Here is a 20,290-nt window from a genome sequence, read left to right as displayed (position 1 = left end):
ACACGCAGCTATTTATAGCAAATGGTGCTGAAACATGGATAAACGTGACAAATGTGTGTGTCTGTGAATGTCAAAAGGGATTTCGGTTTTATTTATTTTTGCCGGACATGAATTCACTTTCACTTTGTGGAGCGATTGTTTCCATGGAAACCAAACTAGATTCGTGGCAATGCGACCGCACAGATGGCGGATTTTAATAAATTTTTTTGTGGAGACAAAAAGAGACAAGGAACATATCTCTTTTAATAAATTTTAATAAAATATTCGAAATAATTAGAAATTAGTTTTGAGGTCAAAGTTCAACCACCCATATATCTTCTAACAGCCACAGGGATTATGAGGAATTTTCATCATAAAAAAATTCACATATTTTTTTTAATTTCCTCCATCTTAGAACTTATACTCCCTACCCCTCCCCAAGTCTCCCAAACATAATACTCTCAATTTATCTATCACCATTTTTCAAAACCACACGTCTGTGGTCAATTAATATATGGCCAAAGACACATACTTAGAGGAAATTTGATATTCCAATACTCCTCTCCCGAAAAAACTGGCAACTTGTCAAATTCGCCGTTTTAACCGCCACCATTTCACTGAACCACCAACCAGTGAAAATTTTCCTCCAAACAAAAATTTCAACTTTGATAAATTAGTTCCATTATTTTTGGCTCTAATGTCGGCCAAGTCGCAGAACTTTTCTCTAAGCGAATTCATTAAAAATTCTTTTGAAAACTTTTTGGCCAGTGTAAAGTTATTGAAAGCTGTGCATTTGCCAAAACTTGAGGGGCAATGAAAAAAAAAACAAGTTGAGAGTGAGAGGGAAGGAAGGATATGGTGAGGTCCTTTGGCCTACAACAATGGTTCTGTGAATGGAAAGCCATAAAAATACAAATGAAAAGTTTGAATATAATGAGGTAGGAAAATAAGAGAGAAAAGAAAAAAATGAAAAAAAAAACAATATTTAAAAAATCCACGCCTCAGGCGGGCCTTGAAACAAAATCATTTTAAAAATCCAAGAGTCCGAAGTCTTTAAAAAAATATATGGAAAATCTACGCCTTTAAATGTCTTTGAAATAATTATAAAAAAATCTATGCTTTAATAGGTCCTTGAAAAAAATATTATTTGAAAAATCCATGCGATAGCAGGTCCTTGAAAAAACTATATCAGTGGAAAATCCACGCCTCAGAAGATCCTTGAAGTAATTATTTAAAAAATACATGCCTTAACAGGTCCTTGAAATAATTATTTAAAATATACATGCCTTAACAGGTCCTTGAAAAAATATTATTTCAAAATCCACGCCTCCGAAGTCCTAAGAAAGAAAATTAGTTAAAAAACCCACGCCTCAGAAGTCTTTGAAAAAATTGGTAAAAAAAAAACCCACGCCTCAGAAGTCTTTGAAAACAATTAATTTAAAAAAATCCAGGCCTCAGAAGTCCTTGAAAAAAATATTATTTGAAAATCCACGCCTCAGAAGTCTTTGAAAAAATTATTTAAAACAAATTCAAGCCTCAGAAGTCTTTGAAAAAACTATTTAAAAAATCCACGCCTCGGAAGACCTTGAAAAAAATTATTTAAAAAATCCACGCCTCGGAAGACCTTGAAAAAAATATTTAAAAAATCCACGCATCAGAAGTCCTTGAAAAAAATATTTTTTGAAAATCCACTTTCAGAAGTCCTTGAAAAAAATATGTTTTGAAAATCCACGCCTCCGAAGCCCTTGAAATGAAAATTAAAAAAAAAAACCCAAGCCTCAGAAGTCTTTGAATAAATTAATTTAAAAAATCCACGCCTTAGAAGGTCCTTAAAAAAATATTTAAAAAAATCCATGCCTTAGAAGGTCCTTAAAAAAATATTTAAAAAATCCACGCCTTAGAAGGTCCTTAAAAAATATTTAAAAAATCCACGCCTTAGAAGGTCCTTAAAAAAATATTTAAAAAATCCACGCCTTAGAAGTTCTTAAAAAAAATATTTAAAAATTCCAAGCCTTAAATGGTCTTTAAAAAAAATTAAAAACTCCAAGCCTTAAATGGTCTTTAAAAAAAATTAAAAACTCCACAGTCCTTGAAAAAAAGTATTTAAAAATCCTCACCTAAGAAGTCCTTGAAAAAATATTCTTTACAAAATCAAAGCCAAAAGTGGTCCTTGGAAAATATTTTTTTAAAAAATCCACGACTGAAATTGTCCTTGGAAAATATTTTTTAAAAAATCCATGCCTGAGGTGGTCCTTGAAAAATTTTTTTTTAAAAAATCCACGCCTGAGATTGTCCTTGGAAAATATTTTTTAAAAAAATCCACGACTGAGATTGTCCTTGTAAAATATTTTTTTAAAAAATCCACGCCTGATGTGGTCCTTGAAAAATTTTTTTTAAAAAATCCACGCCTGATGTGGTCCTTGAAAATTTTTTTTTAAAAATCCACGCCTGAGATTGTCCTTGGAAAATATTTTTTAAAAAATCCACGCCAGAGGTGGTCCTTGAAAAAATTTTATTTAAAAAATCCACGCCTGAGGTGATCCTTGAAAAAATTTTATTTAAAAAGTTCACGCGTGAGGTGTTCCTTGGAAAATATTTTTTAAAAAATCCACGCCTAAGGTGGTCCTTGGAAAATATTTTTTAAAAAATCCACGACTAAGGTAGTCCTTGGAAAATATTTTTTAAAAAATCCACGCCTAAGGTGGTCTTTGGAAAATATTTTTTAAAAAATCCACGCCTAAGGTGGTCCTTGGAAAAGGAGGTCCTTGAAAGAAGTTGGGTCCATGAAAGAAGTTATTTAAACAATCCACGCCTCAGAGGTCCTTTAAAAAAATATTGAAACAATCTACGCCTCAGAGGTCCTTTAAAAAATTATTTAAAAAATCCACTTTAGATTCTTTTAAAACCACGCCTTAGATGGTCTTTGAAAAAACTATTTGAAAAATCCAAGCCTCAGAAGTTCTTGAAAAAAAAAAAAAATATTCAGATCTTCGCGCCACAGAACAAAAAATTAAGCAATACACGCCTCAGAAGTCCTTAAAAAAATCCACGCCTCGGAAGTCATTAAAAAAATTATTTAAAAAAACCACGCCTTAGAAGGTACTTGAAAAAAAATATTTAAAAAATCCATGCCTCAGAAGTCCTTCAAATAAAATATTTAAAAAATCCATGCCTCAGAAGTCCTTCAAATAAAATATTTTAAAAATCCACGCCTCAGAAGTCCTTGAAAAAAAAATCATTTAAAATCCACGCCACAGAATAGGTCCTTGAAAAAAAATAAGAACCATGCCTTAGCAGATCCTTAATAAATATTAAAAAATCTTTGAAAAAATTATTAAAAAATTAACGTCCTTGTCCTTGAAAAAAATTATTTACAAATCTTTGATAAAATATTCTGTAAAAAATCCACATTTTTTGGTCTTGACGTCCTTGAAAAAATTATTGGAAAATCCTTTAAAAAGATAATAAAAATTAACGTCTTGAGAGTCCTTGACAAAAATTATTTAAAAATCCTTGATAAAATAATCTGTTAAAAATCCATGTTTGTTGTTCTTGAGGTCCTTGAACAAAATTATTTTAAAATCCATGAAAAAAAATTCTGTAAAAATCCTCGTTCGTTGGTCCTGAGAACCTTAAACATATTCTTTTAAAAATCTACTTTTGGTGATCTCTACATCCTTGATTTTTTTTTAAAGTCCATGAAAAAATATTCTATAAAAAATTCACGTTTGTTGGTCATGAGGACCTTAAAAATATTCTGTAAATAATCCACGTTTGTTTGTATCTAAGTAATTTATTCTTTTTTTTTTTAATCCATGACAAAATATTCTGTGAAAAATCCACGTTTGTTGGTCTGAAGTCCTTGAAAAAATATTCTGTGAGAAATTCATGTTTGTTGGTCTTGATGTCCTTAAAAAAATATTCTGTGAAAAAATCCACGTTTAGATCCTTTAATAAATACTCTTAAAAACTAATCTTTAAAAGATCCACGTTTAATACACTTGAGACCTTTGAAATAAATCCAGGTTTATTGGCCTTGAGATCGTTGAGAAAATATTCCTTAAAAAATAATCTTTAAAAAATCTACTTTTATTAGACTTGAGACCTTTGAAATAAATCAACGTTTATTGATCTTGAGATCCCTGAAAAAATATTATTTAAAAAAACCAAGTTTCTTGGTTCTTTGCTCCTTGAAAAAATATTCTTTAAAAAATCCACGTTTCTGGGTCCTTTGGTCCTTGAAAAATATTCTTTAAAAAATAAACGTTTCTTGGTCATTTGGTCCTTGAAAAAAGTCTTCTTTAAAAAATCCACGTTTCTTGGTCCTTTAAAAAAATATTCTTTAAAAAATCTACGTTTATTGGTCCTTGGAAAAAAATATTATTTAAAAAATCAAAGTTTTTTGGTCCTTAAAATAATATTCTTTAAAAAATCCACATTTCTGGGTCCTCTGGTCCACGAAAAAAATATTCTTAAAAAAATCCTCGTTTATTGCTCCTTTGATCCTTGAAAAAATATTTCACATTTGTTGGCCTTGAGATCCTTCCCAAAAAAGCATTCTCTAAAAAATCCACGTTTATTGGCCTTAAGATCCTTGGTAAAATATTCTTTAAAAAATCCACATTTTTTGGTCTTGATGTCCTTTACAAATTATTCTTTAAAAAATTCATGTTTCTTGGTTTTTTTTGGTCCTTGAAAAAATATGTTTTCAAATGACCCTCAATACCTCAATTCTCCAGCACCATCAAAACTTAATCACTGTCCATCCATTGTTTTCTTTGTGAAAAATGTTTAACACCAAAATACTTTATTTCCGTTTTATTCATTATTATAATGGCTATAACTTTTAGCGGGACACAACAGCTCTCAACACGCACCCCACACATCAGAGCACCCAACCCCACACCTCTTAGCCGCCATAAATTTGATTTGGTCGAACACCTTTTGTGCTGTGCTCACTCATTAAGTTTCAATGTTTGATTTAAACTCAAACCCCTTTCTTTTTGGTATTGTGTAGTATTTAAACATTGTTCTCTAACCACCTTCTCTCTCTCTCTCTCTTTTCTCCCTCTCTTTCTCCCAACTCTTTCTGTTAAACAGGTGCCATAATATTTGGATCCGATCAGGAAGTACGTGAAGTTATGCGAGCTGTGCGTCGCAACAATGCCACTGGGGCGTTTTCGTGGATTGGTTCGGATGGCTGGAGTGCCCGTAATTTGGTATCGGATGGCAATGAGCCTGAGGTAAGTGAGAGTTTGTCCTGAAACAAATAATGGAAAATAATCATGGCAATAACGGGGGGAAACAAAATATACAGCAATATACCTTTTTGTTCTTAATGTCTGAGAGAGAGGGCATTGTTGATGGTTGGTTGGTAAAGCCTGCGGCGGAGGGGGGCAAAATGTTAAAGTTATGATTTCAGGAAATGCCAAATTACTCTTAATGGTGAGGTGGGGAGAGGTATTTGAAGGTGGTGTTTGTATGGCATTATAGATATATATTTCCTTAAACAAAGCCATGGAATGCCTTGGCTTGCTGAGGGGATTCGGAGCGGCGGTGTTATATATGACTGCAATACCGTCTCTAAATTAAATGAATGTCAGTCAAACAATTATTTTCCACTGTTGAGGTGTTAAGTAGTTAGCGGAGGTTTCAATGACAAGAGATTTATTTATTTTTAGAAATTATTGGAAATGGAAGCAATATTCATGATTGAGGATTAACGCCACAATAAGGATTAGTTCTTTTAAATAAAAATAATAAAAAATTCTCAAATTTAATGATCCTTGGAAAGTAAATATTTTTTTTTAATATCCATATCCTGTGTTTTTGAAAATATTTTTTTTAAAATCTAGGTTTATTGGTAAATGAAAAAAAATATTTTTTTTTTAAATCCTGGTTAGCTAAAAACACTGGGGAAAAAATCAATTTTTTCAATAATTACGGGGAATATCCAGCAGAGGTGGAAAGTTTCTGAACTCATCCTTGAAAATTCTCCGATTAAGATTCCTTGAAATCCTTGCATTTTAGGTATATAGGTTGAGATAAAACCAAATTCGGCAGTTCACAACTTTTGCCCAATCGCACTTTTTGGAATTTCAATGGCTTTAACTCGAGCTCCATTCATTTTTATACCCTCCACCATAGTATGGAGGGTATATTAAGTTTGTTATTCCGTTTGTAACACCTCGAAATATTCATTTTAGACCCCACAAAGTATATATATTCTTGATTAGCATAAAATTTTATGTCGATTTATCAATGTCCGTCTGTCCGTCTATCCGTCCGTCCATCGGTGGAAATCACTCTAGCTTCCGAACGAAATGAAGTAGGTTGATAAAATTTTACTCAAATGTGTATTAAGTCTGCAGGACTTTTGGCATTGAAAATGGGTGATGTAGGTCCACGTTTTGGTATAGCCCCTATATAATGGTACCTTCCGATATTCGGCATTTCTATGATTTTAGCGACATTACTCACCGGAATTTTTTCAAATTTGGTATTTAAAGTTCGTAATGGATGCTAAAGCCTATGCCAGAAAATTGTCTGTGCAGGTCCACGTCTTCGTAAAGCCCCCATATAATAGTACCTCCCGATATTCGGTATTTTGATGATTTTACCGACATTATTTACCGGAATTGTTTCAAATTTGGTATTCGAAGTTTATAATGGATACTACATTCTATGACAGAAATTTGCCTATGCAGGTCCACGTCTTCATATATCCCCCATATAACGGTACCTCCCGATATTCGGTATTTTGATGATTTTATCGGCATTACCTACCGGAACTATTTAAAATTTAGTATTTGAAGTTCGTAATGGATACTAAAGTCTATGCCAGAAAATTGTCTGTGCAGGTTCACGTCTTCGTAAAGCCCCCATATAAGGGTACCTCCCGATATTCAGTACCTTGATGATTTTAGCGACAATATTCATCGGAATTATATCAAATTTGGTATTTGAAGTTCGTAATGAATGCTATAGCTTATGACAGAAAATTGTATGTGCAGGTCCAGGTCTTCGTATAGCCCCTATATTATAGTACCTCCCGATATTCGATATTTTGATGATTTTAGCGTGACTATTCACCGGAATCCTTTCAAATTTGGTATTTGAAGTTTGAAATAGATACTACAGCCTAAGATCAAAAATTGTCTGTGCAGGTCCAGGTCTTCGTATAGCACCCCTATAATAGTACCTTCCGATATTCGATATTTTGATGATTCTAGCTACATTATTCACCGGAATTGTTTTAAATTTTGTATTTAAAGTTCGTAATGGATACTTCATCCTAAAACAAAAAATGGACCATGTAGGTCCACGTCTTCGTATAGCCACCCATATAATGGTACCTTCCGATACTCGGTATTTTGGTGATTTTAGCGACATTATTCACCGGAATTGCTACAAAATTGGTATTTGAAGTTCGTAATGGGAGCTAAAGTCTGTAACGGAAAATTGCCTATGAAAGTCCAGGTCTTCATATAGCCCTCATATAACGCTACCTCCCGATATTCGGTATTTTGATGATTTTAGCGACATTATTGACCTGAATTGTTTCAAATTTGGTATTCGAAGTTCGTAATGAATACTACAACCTAATACAAAAATGAGCCATGTAGGTCCACGTCTTCGTATAGCCCCCACATAATGGTACCTCCCGATATTCGGTATTTCGATGATTTTAGAGACATTATTAACCGGAATTGTTTCATATTTGGTATTTGAAGTTCGTAGTGGGAACTACAGCCTATGACAGAAAACTGTTTGTGCAGGTCCACATCTTCGTATAGTCCCCAATATAACGGCTATATTCGGTATCTTTAAGATTAAAAAAAAATTAACGGATTTTATTATTTTTTTAAATCGCCAAATTTCTTCCTAATGTTGGAGGTTATTCAAAGTGCGGTTCTGCCGAATTTACAGTTGTTTTACTTGTTTTTTTTTTTTTTTGTCGCACAGTGTAGTTAGAAAATATTTATAAAAAATCCAATTTATGAAAGGTTTGAAGTAATTTTTGGTTACTTTTCCATGTAAATTTTTAAAACGCCGATTCACGTGCCTTCATTTTCTTAACTCTACTTTTATAATATTCTAGAATTATTCCCGTAATTATTTTTTGTGTTGCACAGTGTAGTTGAAAAATATTTTTTATAAAAATCCAAATTTTGAAAAATAATGACCTTTAAAAATTCTCGATTGTTCTGGTCATTGGAAAATATGTTCTCTTCAATAACCACTTTTATTAATCCTTGAAATTTTCAAAATTTCCATTTCCAAAATTGTTATAAATCCCTTTTCCCCCAATTGGAAAATCTCAGCCTCTTTAAGCTACCATCTATAAAATCTAGGAATTTCCTATTTTAAAGATTAAATACCCCAAGGGCATAACAGATTAATGATAGTAGAATGTTATGCTAACAATTGTGTTGGTGTCCACGGCCAGAGAATGGTGTGTCGGAAATGGGGAGAGGGGAGATGGGGATAGCACAACAAAATTACATTTCATTCTTACGTTGCAAAACACATTCCAATTATTTCAAAGAGAGACAACTGTAAACAACCACTCTCTATTTTCATTTGTAGTGGTCAAAAATGATAAGCTCTCGTTCTCCTTCTCTCTCTCCCTCTCTGTGGCAACTCCAGCCTAAATTGTGTTGAATTTTGATAATTTCCAAATGATACCTAATGGCCAATACAGACACACACACACACTGACACACACTCGCATCTGTCTGGTATTCTAACGAGAAAAATGTTATTGAATTTTTCTTGTTTTGTTTTTGCTTCAACAGAGCTGCCCTCTGGCAGTAGATGGTCTTTAAGGTTTACCTTTAATGGGAACACTGAATAGTGGATAGGGGGCTATGGCCAGCAGGCAAGGCTTTAGCCCTGGCATTACCGAATAGGTTTCCATTGAAATAAAAATTGTTTCATATCAACAAATTCACGAGCAATGTGGGCGGCGAAAATCCCTGGCAACGTTATTGTCCTGGTCTACAACCCCCTTGTGAGTGTGTGTGTGTGTGTGTAGGAATTTGTGACATTCCATATCTAAAGAGTCAACGGCAGCAGCTTTCACCTTTTTCCTTTGGGAAGGGTGTACATTGTTATTTGTTGCCTGGTTAAAATCTATTAACGGTAAATGTAAAACATTCCTGGAATGTGTAGGAAATCCTGCAGAGCAAAAAAAAATGCCCAGCTATTTCAATGGCAATCACTACAATTGTAGCTAGCGGCCCACACGGTCACGGCTGGCATTCTTTAATAGTTGGAATTTCAATTTTTATATTTTTGAAATTTCAGTATTGTATTTAAAAAAAGTATGTGAGGACAATTTTTCAAGGATCTTGGAAATATATTCGCGAAATATTTAGGGAAAATTTTCAAGGAAACCTGGAAATTTTGAAAGCTGAGTTCATGGGAATGTATTTTGTAGAATATTTTTCTATGGTTTTTGAGCGATTTTTCCGAATTTTTCTTTGGCGATTTTTGAAAAATATTTAATTTTTTCTTTTTTGGAGCGATTTTTAAAACTATTTTTGAGGGATGTTTTAACAATATTTTTAATGGACCTAAGAATGGATTTTCAGGAATATTTTTGAGCGATATTTGTAATATTTTTAAGCATATTTTTAAATGATTTTAAGAATATATTCAGGTGACTTTTAATAATATTTTTAGTGGACTTAGTTGTGAAACTTTAAAACTATGTTTTGAGGGATTTTTATTTTGAATTTTTTCTGAAGGATTCTAGAACTATTTTTGAATGATTTTTAAAAAATATTTTTATTGGAGGTATACAACGATTTTTAGGAATATTTTTGGGAAACTTAGAATTTTTTTAAGAATTTTTAAGAAAATATTTTATGGGCTTTTTATGAATATTTTTAACATTTTTATTATGGATGTTTAAAACTATTTTTAGGTAACTATTTAAAAATATCTTTTGGAGGGTTTTTGTAGAAAAAAAAACTGTTTTTAAATGGATCTAAGCGAAAATTTTGTAATCATTTTTTAGGGGATTTTAAGAAATATTTATGAGGAATTTTCTTAATATTTAAGATTATTTATTAATTTCCTGAAGTCTTTAATCGTAAAAAGTAAAAAAAAAAACATTTAAAGGACCTAATCGTGCAATATTTCTGGAGAACTGTCCAGGATTTTCAAAAATATTTTTAAAGTAATTTTCGCATAAAAATCGTGGCTATGGCTATAACTTAAAAAAATGTTAAAAATAAAGAGAAATTTTCAGAGAATTTTTTTTAAAGCTTTGAGTGTAATTGCTGATTATCGTTTTTTTTTTTTTTGGAATTTTCAGGGTAATAGTAGAAAAATTTTAAATAAAATTCGGTGCTACAATCGTGAATTTTAAAAAGTTTTGAGTGAATTTCGAGGATTTTTTAAATTTTTTGAGACAGTTTTTATTCCCCTGAAAAAAATTCCTGCAGTCCAAAAAATATTTTTTAGAGACTTTCTGGATAACAATCGTAGTTTTTCCCAGGGACTTCTGTGGATTTTTAAAAATATTTTTGAAGGACTTTTGTGGAATTTATAAAATATTTTTCGAGATACTTAGTATATATATTTAAATTTAAATTTATTTATTTTTTTTTTTTTTTTTAATTTAAACATATAGACTTTTGTGGATTTTCAAAAATATTTCTTTAGGTTTGGGCTTATGAAAATATTTTAATAATGAATTGTTAAAAATCCTCAGTTGTAAAAAAAATAATTTAATTTACAAAAATCTTTTTATTCCTTTACAGGTTGAAGGCACTCTCTCGGTCCAGCCCCAGGCAAATCCCGTCAAAGGATTTGAAGAATATTTTCTCAACTTAACGGTGGAGAACAATTTGCGGAATCCATGGTTTGTGGGTAAGTTTCGAGGAAATAAAATTCAAAACTCAAACTCAGGTCAAGCTCAACGAGACTAAAAGAAGAGCAAAGGCTTCGATTTTATTTTAATTTCCTTTTTTCTTTTCAATTTATTTTTTAAGCAAAATTGTTGAGAATAAGTTTTTTAATTTTTTTATTTTGATCTGATTTTATTTTTATTCTATTTTTAATTTGCTTTTATTTATCTAGTTTCTATTTTATTTTTTTTTTCGATTTCATTTCATTTTTTATTATATTTTAATTTATTATTTATTTATTTTTTTTTTTCAATTTATTTTTATTTTATTTATTTTAGACATGGACTATTTTATTTTTATTTTTGTTGTATCCATATTTTTTTATTTAATTATTATTATAAATAATTGATTTATTTCTTGTTTATATTATTTTTCTATTTAATTTTGTTTAATTTTTTTTATAAACTGTTATATTTTAGTTTTATTTTTTTACTTTTAATATTTTATTAACATTTTATTTTATTCCTTTAATTTTATTATAATTTATAATTATATTTTATTTTATTTTTATTTTATTTTTATTTTATTTTTATTTTTAATTTGTTATAATTTCTTTATTTTTGTATATTGTATTTTATTTTTTTTTTCGATTTCATTTCCTTTTTATTTTGTTATGTTTTAGTTTTTAATTTATTTTGATTTATTTTTATTTTACTCCATGTCTATTCATTTTTATTTTGTTGCATCCATATTTTTTCAATTTCTTTTAATTATTATTATTATTATTATTATTATTATTATTATTATTATTATTATTATTATTATTATTATTATTATTATTATTATTATTATTATTATTATTATTATTATTATTATTATTATTATTATTATATTATTATTATTATTATTATTATTATTATTATTATTATTATTATTATTATTATTATTATTATTATTATTATTATTATTATTATTATTATTAGTATTATTATTATTATTATTATTATTATTATTATTATATTATTATTATTATTATTATTATTATTATTATTATTATTATTATTATTATTATTATTATTATTATTATTATTATTATATTATTATTATTATTATTATTATTATTATTATTATTATTATTATTATTATTATTATTATTATTATTATTATATTATTATTATTATTATTATTATTATTATTATTATTATTATTATATTATTATTATTATTGTTATTAAGTGATTTATTTCTTGTTTATATTATTTTCCTATTTAACTTTGTTTATTTTATTATTAAATTGTTATATTTTAGTTTTTTTTTTTTTTTACTTTTAATATTTCATTAACATTTTATTTTATTTTTATTCCATTTATATATTATAATTTTAATTAATTTTTATTCACTTACAATTTGTCTTTTTATTTTTTTTTTTATTTTTTTAGTTTTTTATTTTTAATTTGTTATAATTTTTTAATATTTTATTTTATTTTTATTTCATTTATGTTATTATAATTTGAATTTAATTTTTATTCTAATTTCCTTTTATCTATTTTTTATTCTGTTTTTTTTTTATTTTTAATGTGTTATATCATTATTATCATTATTAATTGAGTTATTTATTTTTTATATTATTTTCCTATTTAATTTTGTTTATTTTATCTTTAAATTGTTGTATTTTATTTTTTTTTAATTTTAATATTTTATTTTATTATTATTCCATTTATTTTATTATAATTTTAAATTAATTTTTATCCACTTTCATTTTATCTTTTTTTATTTTTATTTTATGTTTTTAGTTTTTTTTTTTTATTTTTAATTTGTTATTATTTTTTTTTTGTTTATTATATTTTATTAAGATTTTTTTTATTTTATTTTCATTTATGTTATTATAATTTTGTATATTAATAATTCATTTCTTTTTCTTTTTGTTTTTTTTTTATTTTTGTTTATTTAAATTTGATTTTTATATATATTTTATATTATTTTTTATTTTAATTTAATATCGATTTTATTGTTATTTTATTTTAATAGTTCTTTCAATTTAATTTATTTTTAATTTTTTCATGGGAAATACTCATGATTCTCCTTTGAGTGTCTTGCAATGATTTCAAGATTTATATCGGACTATTTCATTGGACCTGATCACCAGTGCCTTCTTGGAGACTCACCCACCTAACAAAATATGTACATTTTTCAAATTTCGTTTTTCAGAGTTCTGGGAAGATCATTTCCAGTGCCGTTATCCCGGCAGTTCCAGTACACCATACAACAACTACAACCGGACATGTTCGAAAACCGAACGTTTGACTCGAGAGGATACTGATTTTGAGGATCAGCTGCAGTTTGTCAGTGATGCTGTTATGGCATTTGCCTATGCTTTGAGGTAAAACAGAATTTTATTAAATATTGTGGAGAGAGGGGGAAAGAAAAAATAGTACTTATGAGTATTTTATATCCTGCCTTCCCTTGCCATATCTCCTCGAATAGTAATTTCCAAATCTATGCAAATGAAATTATAATTACTTGCTAGTTTGCGTGTGTGAAGGTTTAATCCTTTGCCCTCAAGTTCAAGGACATTTCGCCTCCACAACAAGCTTATCATTGCTAAACATCTCTCTCTGTCGCATTAATAATTAGCTTGTGTCTCATGTCATTTCATATTCTCTTCCCTACTCCTAACCCCCCTCAACAGAGATATGCATCGAGAATTGTGTGGCGGTAAGCCATCGTTGTGCGAGGCAATGAAACCAACGAAAGGAGCAGATTTGCTGAGATTCTTGAGGAAGGTGGAATTTGAGGGTGAGTAGCGAATTCAAAGGAGTCAAATATTGGCATTAAACATTTTTAAGAAAAAAATTAAAATTTTTTCTAAAAAGAATTTTTATTTTTTCATAAAAAAATATGTGAATTTTTTTCATAAAAAATAATTGCTTTTTCTCATAAAAAAATGCATTTTCATAAAAAAAATATTGAATTTTTTCCAAAAATAGAAAATTCTATATTTAAAAAAAAATATATATTTTTATTTGTTTTTTTTTTTTTTTTTTTCAATTAAAAATAATTTATTTTTTTTAAATAAAGTAATTGTTTTTTTATATTTTTTTCAAAAAAAAAAAATATTTTTTTATTTGTTTTTTCAATTAAAAAGGATTTTCAAATCTTTTTTCAAAAAAATTTGAATTTTTTCAAAAAAATTGAATTTTTTTCAAAAAAATTAAATTTTTTCAAAAAAAAATAATTGAAGATTTCTTCCAAAAATATTTTTCCAAAAATAAACAATTCTCATAAAAAAATGCATTTTTCATAAAAAAACTATTGCATTTTTTCCAAAAATAGGAAATTCTATATTTTTCAAAAATGATTTTTTTTATTTGTTTTCTTCAATTGAAAAAGAATTTTTTATTTTTTTCAAAAACAATATTTTTTTTAAATAAAAAGTTGTTTTTTTTTATATTTTTTCAAAAAAAAAAATATTTTTTTATTTGTTTTTACAATTAAAAATAATTTTTTATTTTTTTTTTTCAAAAAAATTTGATTTTTTTCAAAAAAAAATTGAAAATTTTCAAAAAACAAAGAAGATTTTTTCCAAAAATATATAATCTATATTTTTCCAAAAATAAACAATTCTCATAAAAAAATGCATTTTTCATAAAAAAAGTATTTTGCATTTTTTCCAAAAATAGAAAATTCTATATTTTTCAAAAATAAAATATTTGTTTTTCAATTAAAAAGAATTTTTTATTTAAAAAATATAATTTTTTTAAAATAAAATAATTGTTTTTTTTATATTTTTCAAATTTTTTTTATTTTTTTTTTTTTCAATTAAAAAGAATTTAATTTTTTTAAATAAAATAGTTGTTTCTTTATATTTTTCAAAAAAAAATATTGTTTTATTTGTTTTTTCAATTAAAAATAATTTTTTAATTTTTTTTCAAATAAATTTTAATTTTTTCAAAAAAAAAATAATTGAAGAATTTTTCCAAAAATATTTTTTTTATTTTTTCCAAAAATAAACATAAAATCTATATTTTTTCCAAAAATAAACAATTCTCAAAAAACAATTGTTTTTTTATAAAAAATTATTAATTTTTTTCCAAAAATAGATAATTCTATATTTTTTTTAAAAATAAAATATTTTTTATTTGTTTTTTTCAATTAAAAAGAATTTTTTATTTTTTTTATATTATTTTTTTTAAAATAAAATAATTCTTTTTTTATTTTTTCAAAAAAAATATTTTTTTTTTGTTTTATCAATTAATTTTTTTTTAGTTTTTTTCAAAAAATATTGAATTTTTGCAAAAAAATTGAATATCTTTTTCCAAAAATATTTTTTTATTTTTTTTTTTTTTCAGAAATAAAAAAATATATATTTTTCAAAAATAAAAATTTTATATTTTTTTTAAAAATAAAATATTCTTTATATTTTTTTTTAACTATTTTTTTCTTTACCATTTCAGGCCTCAGTGGTGATCATTTCCGTTTCGACAACAATGGCGATGGGCCAGCTCGTTACAATATTATTCACTTCAAGCAAATCAAGGAGGGCCAATACAACTGGGTCAAGGTGGGAGAGTACTATGAGGGAGAGCTGCGTCTGAACATGTCAGGTGAGTGCGAGTGAGAACGATATTATCCAATGTGTTGATAATCCTAGCTAGTATAGCCTTAAAAATCCACATTTTGGGGCTATTATTGGAAAAAGATTTTTTTATAAACCCTCAACTTTTTTGGTCCTTGAAAAAAATATTTTTTTTAAAAAATCCACAATTTTTTGAATCTAGCTAAAAATTCCCTTTTTTTGTCTTTAAAAATATTCTTCCTTCAAGAATTTCTTCTTTTTCACATCAAAGAAAATTAAAGATCTACTGAGAAAGAAATTCACTTTGCTTCAACAGCCAGCCCTCTGTTTTGGACAACACACAAGAGATTATCTAGTTTTTGCCTTCGTAACGATGTTCTGTGTGTTTGTTGTGTGTGTGTGTGTATTTGTGTTTTACCAGGAAAATCCTACTGTCAACTGCAGTCACAAAGAGTTGTTATAAACTATTTATGTACTTACATTTGGTAAACCACATTCAATTATTGGACCAGAAAAATGGCCAGGATGAAAAAAACTGGTTTTTAATTAGAAATTTTGGTTTAGTTTTCTGGGCAGTTTTGAATCAATTGACACCTTGGAAATTTGTGGTGAAATTTTGCAGAAACACTTGGTTATAATGACTTTATTTAGAGATATGTGTTTTAAATGGAAACAGATTTGAGGCAGTGGAGTAGATCGTTATTTTCAAGAGAGGGAAAATATTCTTCAAAAAAATCTGGAATATTGGTGCATTGTTCCTGGAAAAAATATCCTTAAATTTGAGGATCTTGAAAAAATATTTTTTAAAAAATTCCCGCCTCTGTTGGCCGTTAAAAAATATTTTAAAAAAATTCCCGCCCCTGTTTTTTCTTGAAAAAATATTTATTCAAAGGCCACGCCTCTATTAGTCGTCGAAAAAAATATTTTTTAAACAATCCACGCCCCTGTTGTTTCTTAAAACAATATTTATTCAAAAATCCACACCGATGAAAAAATATTCTTTGAAAATTGCATACCCCTGTTGATCGCTGAAAAAATATTTTTTTAAAAAAGTGAAAGCCCTTGGGGTCTTTAAAAAATATTTTTTTAAAAAATCTCGCCGATTGAAAAAATCTTGGCCGATGAAAAAATATTTTTTTAAAAAGTCAAAGCCCTTGGTGTCCTTGAAAATTTTTTTTTAAAAAGTCAAAGCCCTTGGGGTCCTTGAGAAATATTTTTTTAAAAAGTCAAAGCCCTTGGGGTCCTTAAAAAATATTTTTTTAAAAGGTCAAAGCCCCTGGGGTCCTTGAAAAATATTCTTTAAAAATCCACGCCTCTGATGGTCCATGGAAAAAATATTTTTTAAAAAATCCACGCCTCTGATGGTCCATGGAAAAAATATTTTTTAAAAAATCCACGCCTCTGATGGTCCATGGAAAAAATATTTTTTAAAAAATCCACGCCTCTGATGGTCCATGGAAAAAATATTTTTTAAAAAATCCACGCCTCTGATGGTCCATGGAAAAAATATTTTTTAAAAATCCACGCCTCTGATGGTCCATGGAAAAAATATTTTTTAAAAAATCCACGCCTCTGATGGTCCATGGAAAAAATATTTTTTAAAAAATCCACGCCTCTGATGGTCCATGGAAAAAATATTTTTTAAAAAATCCACGCCTCTGATGGTCCATGGAAAAAATATTTTTTAAAAAATCCACGCCTCTGATGGTCCATGGAAAAAATATTTTTTTAAAAAATCCACGCCTCTGATGGTCCATGGAAAAAATATTTTTTTAAAAAATCCACGCCTCTGATGGTCCATGGAAAAAATATTTTTTAAAAAATCCACGCCTCTGATGGTCCATGGAAAAAATATTTTTTAAAAAATCCACGCCTCTGATGGTCCATGGAAAAAATATTTTTTAAAAAATCCACGCCTCTGATGGTCCATGGAAAAAATATTTTTTAAAAAATCCACGCCTCTGATGGTCCATGGAAAAAATATTTTTTAAAAAATCCACGCCTCTGATGGTCCATGGAAAAAATATTTTTTAAAAAATCCACGCCTCTGATGGTCCATGGAAAAAATATTTTTTAAAAAATCCACGCCTCTGATGGTCCATGGAAAAAATATTTTTTAAAAAATCCACGCCTCTGATGGTCCATGGAAAAAATATTTTTTAAAAAATCCACGCCTCTGATGGTCCATGGAAAAAATATTTTTTAAAAAATCCACGCCTCTGATGGTCCATGGAAAAAATATTTTTTAAAAAATCCACGCCTCTGATGGTCCATGGAAAAAATATTTTTTAAAAAATCCACGCCTCTGATGGTCCATGGAAAAAATATTTTTTAAAAAATCCACGCCTCTGATGGTCCATGGAAAAAATATTTTTTAAAAAATCCACGCCTCTGATGGTCCATGGAAAAAATATTTTTTAAAAATCCACGCCTCTGATGGTCCATGGAAAAAATATTTTTTAAAAAATCCACGCCTCTGATGGTCCATGGAAAAAATATTTTTTAAAAAATCCACGCCTCTGATGGTCCATGGAAAAAATATTTTTTAAAAAATCCACGCCTCTGATGGTCCATGGAAAAAATATTTTTTAAAAAATCCACGCCTCTGATGGTCCATGGAAAAAATATTTTTTAAAAAATCCACGCCTCTGATGGTCCATGGAAAAAATATTTTTTAAAAAATCCACGCCTCTGATGGTCCTTAGAAAATATATAGATTAAAAAATCCACCCCTCTGATGGTCCTTGGAAAAAATATTCTTTAAAAAATCCAAGCCTCTGATGGTCCTTGGAAAAAATATACTTTAAAAAATCCACCCCTCTGATGGTCCTTGGAAAAAAATATTCTTTAAAAAATCCACGCCTCTGATGGTCCTTGGATAAAATATTCTTTAAAAAATCCACGCCTCTGATGGTCCATGGAAAAAATATTTTTTAAGAAATCCACGCCTCTGATGGTCGAAGGAAAAACTATTCTTTAAAAAATCCACGACTCTGACGGTCGAAGGAAAAAATATTCTTTAAAAAATCCACGCCTCTGATGGTCCTTGGAAAAAATATTCTCTAAAAAATCCACGACCCTGATGGTCCATGGAAAAATTATTCTTTAAAAAATCCACGCCTCTGTTGGTTGTTGAAAAAATATTTTTTGAAAAATCCACGCCTCTGATGGTCCATGGAAAAAATATTCTTTAAAAAATCCACGCCTCTGTTGGTCCCTGGAAAAATATTTTTTGAAAAAACCACCCCTCTGTTGGTCCATGGAAAAAATATTTTTTTAAAAATCCACGCCTCTGTTGGTCCTTGGAAAAATATTTTTTGAAAAATCCACGCCTATGATGGTCCATGGAAAAATATTTTTTGAAAAAACCACGCCTCTGTTCCTTAGCAAAATATTTTTTGAAAACCGTCTTTGCAAAAATATTTCTTGAAAAATCCACTCTTGGTCCTTGAAGAAATATTCTTTAAAACCTCCACGCCTTCATTGGTCCTTGACAAAATATTTAAAAAAAAAAACCTTTAAAAAATCCAATATTCTTCAAATAAATATTATCGAAATATTTCTAAATAAGTTACTCAAAATTTTGTTTATATTCTTTATTGCAGAGGTCCAGTTCAAAATGCTACAACCCAAACCCCCAGAATCCGTTTGCAGTTTGGAATGCGAAAGAGGTCAGGCCAAGAAATATGTTGAGGGTGAAAGCTGCTGCTGGCACTGCTTCAATTGCTCAACCTATCAAGTAAGTATAAATTTCTACAAAAAGAACATTTAGCATACCTTAGGAATTTCCTAAAAAAATCTACATTGAAAAGCCTAAGGGGAGCCTTAAAAAAATCAGCTTTGAGAGAATTTGAGTCAAAGTCAAATATGACCCAAAAATCTGCGTTTGAAGGCATTAAAAATCCCTTAAAAAATCCAGGTTCTTTGGCCTTTTTTTAAAAAATCCACGTTTGTTGGCCTCTAAAAATTCTTTAAAAAAATCCACGTTTGTTGGCCTCTAAAAATTCTTTAAAAAAATCCACGTTTGTTGGCCTCTAAAAATTCTTTAAAAAAATCCACGTTTGTTGGCCTCTAAAAATTCTTTAAAAAATCCACGTTTGTTGGCCTCTAAAAATTCTTTAAAAAATCCACGTTTGTTGGCCTCTAAAAATTCTTTAAAAAATCCACGTTTGTTGGCCTCTAAAAATTCTTTAAAAAATCCACGTTTGTTGGCCCCTAAAAATTCTTTAAAAAATCCACGTTTGTTGGCCTCTAAAAATTCTTTAAAAAATCCACGTTTGTTGGCCTCTAAAAATTCTTTAAAAAAATCCACGTTTGTTGGCCTCTAAAAATTCTTTAAAAAATCCACGTTTGTTGGCCTCTAAAAATTCTTTAAAAAATCCACGTTTGTTGGCCTCTAAAAATTCTTTAAAAAATCCACGTTTGTTGGCCTCTAAAAATTCTTTAAAAAATCCACGTTTGTTGGCCTCTAAAAATTCTTTAAAAAATCCACGTTTGTTGGCCTCTAAAAATTCTTTAAAAAAATCCACGTTTGTTGGCCTCTAAAAATTCTTTAAAAAAATCCACGTTTGTTGGCCTCTAAAAATTCTTTAAAAAATCCACGTTTGTTGGCCTCTAAAAATTCTTTAAAAAATCCACGTTTGTTGGCCTCTAAAAATTCTTTAAAAAATCCACGTTTGTTGGCCTCTAAAAATTCTTTAAAAAATCATCGTTTTCTGGTCTTTAGTTGACCTCTAAAAATTCTTTAAAAAATCCACGTTTTCTGGTCTTTAGGTGACCTCTAAAAATTCTTTAAAAAATCCACGTTTTCTGGTCTTTAGGTGTCCTCTAAAAATTTTTTTAAAAAATCCATGTTTCCTGGTCTTTACGTGTCCTCT

At 28.3% G+C, this 20,290-nt stretch overlaps 1 protein-coding gene across 1 annotated transcript in view; it reads left to right on the top strand.

Moving 5' to 3' along the window:
* LOC101895209 (metabotropic glutamate receptor 2) overlaps positions 1 to 20,290 on the top strand; it is a 96,036-nt gene that overhangs the window by 58,042 nt on the left and 17,704 nt on the right. The window contains exons 5-10 of the mRNA XM_020037518.2: positions 5,080 to 5,222; positions 10,752 to 10,860; positions 13,046 to 13,217; positions 13,527 to 13,633; positions 15,292 to 15,441; positions 19,019 to 19,152. Coding sequence (XP_019893077.2) covers positions 5,080 to 5,222; positions 10,752 to 10,860; positions 13,046 to 13,217; positions 13,527 to 13,633; positions 15,292 to 15,441; positions 19,019 to 19,152 — 815 coding nt within the window. The remainder of the gene's footprint in view (positions 1 to 5,079; positions 5,223 to 10,751; positions 10,861 to 13,045; positions 13,218 to 13,526; positions 13,634 to 15,291; positions 15,442 to 19,018; positions 19,153 to 20,290) is intronic.

The sequence above is a fragment of the Musca domestica genome, unplaced genomic scaffold (genome assembly GCF_030504385.1).
Source record: "Musca domestica strain aabys unplaced genomic scaffold, Musca_domestica.polishedcontigs.V.1.1 25, whole genome shotgun sequence".
Taxonomy (NCBI): Eukaryota; Metazoa; Arthropoda; class Insecta; order Diptera; family Muscidae; genus Musca; species Musca domestica.
This window is presented reverse-complemented; position numbering and strand designations above follow the sequence as displayed.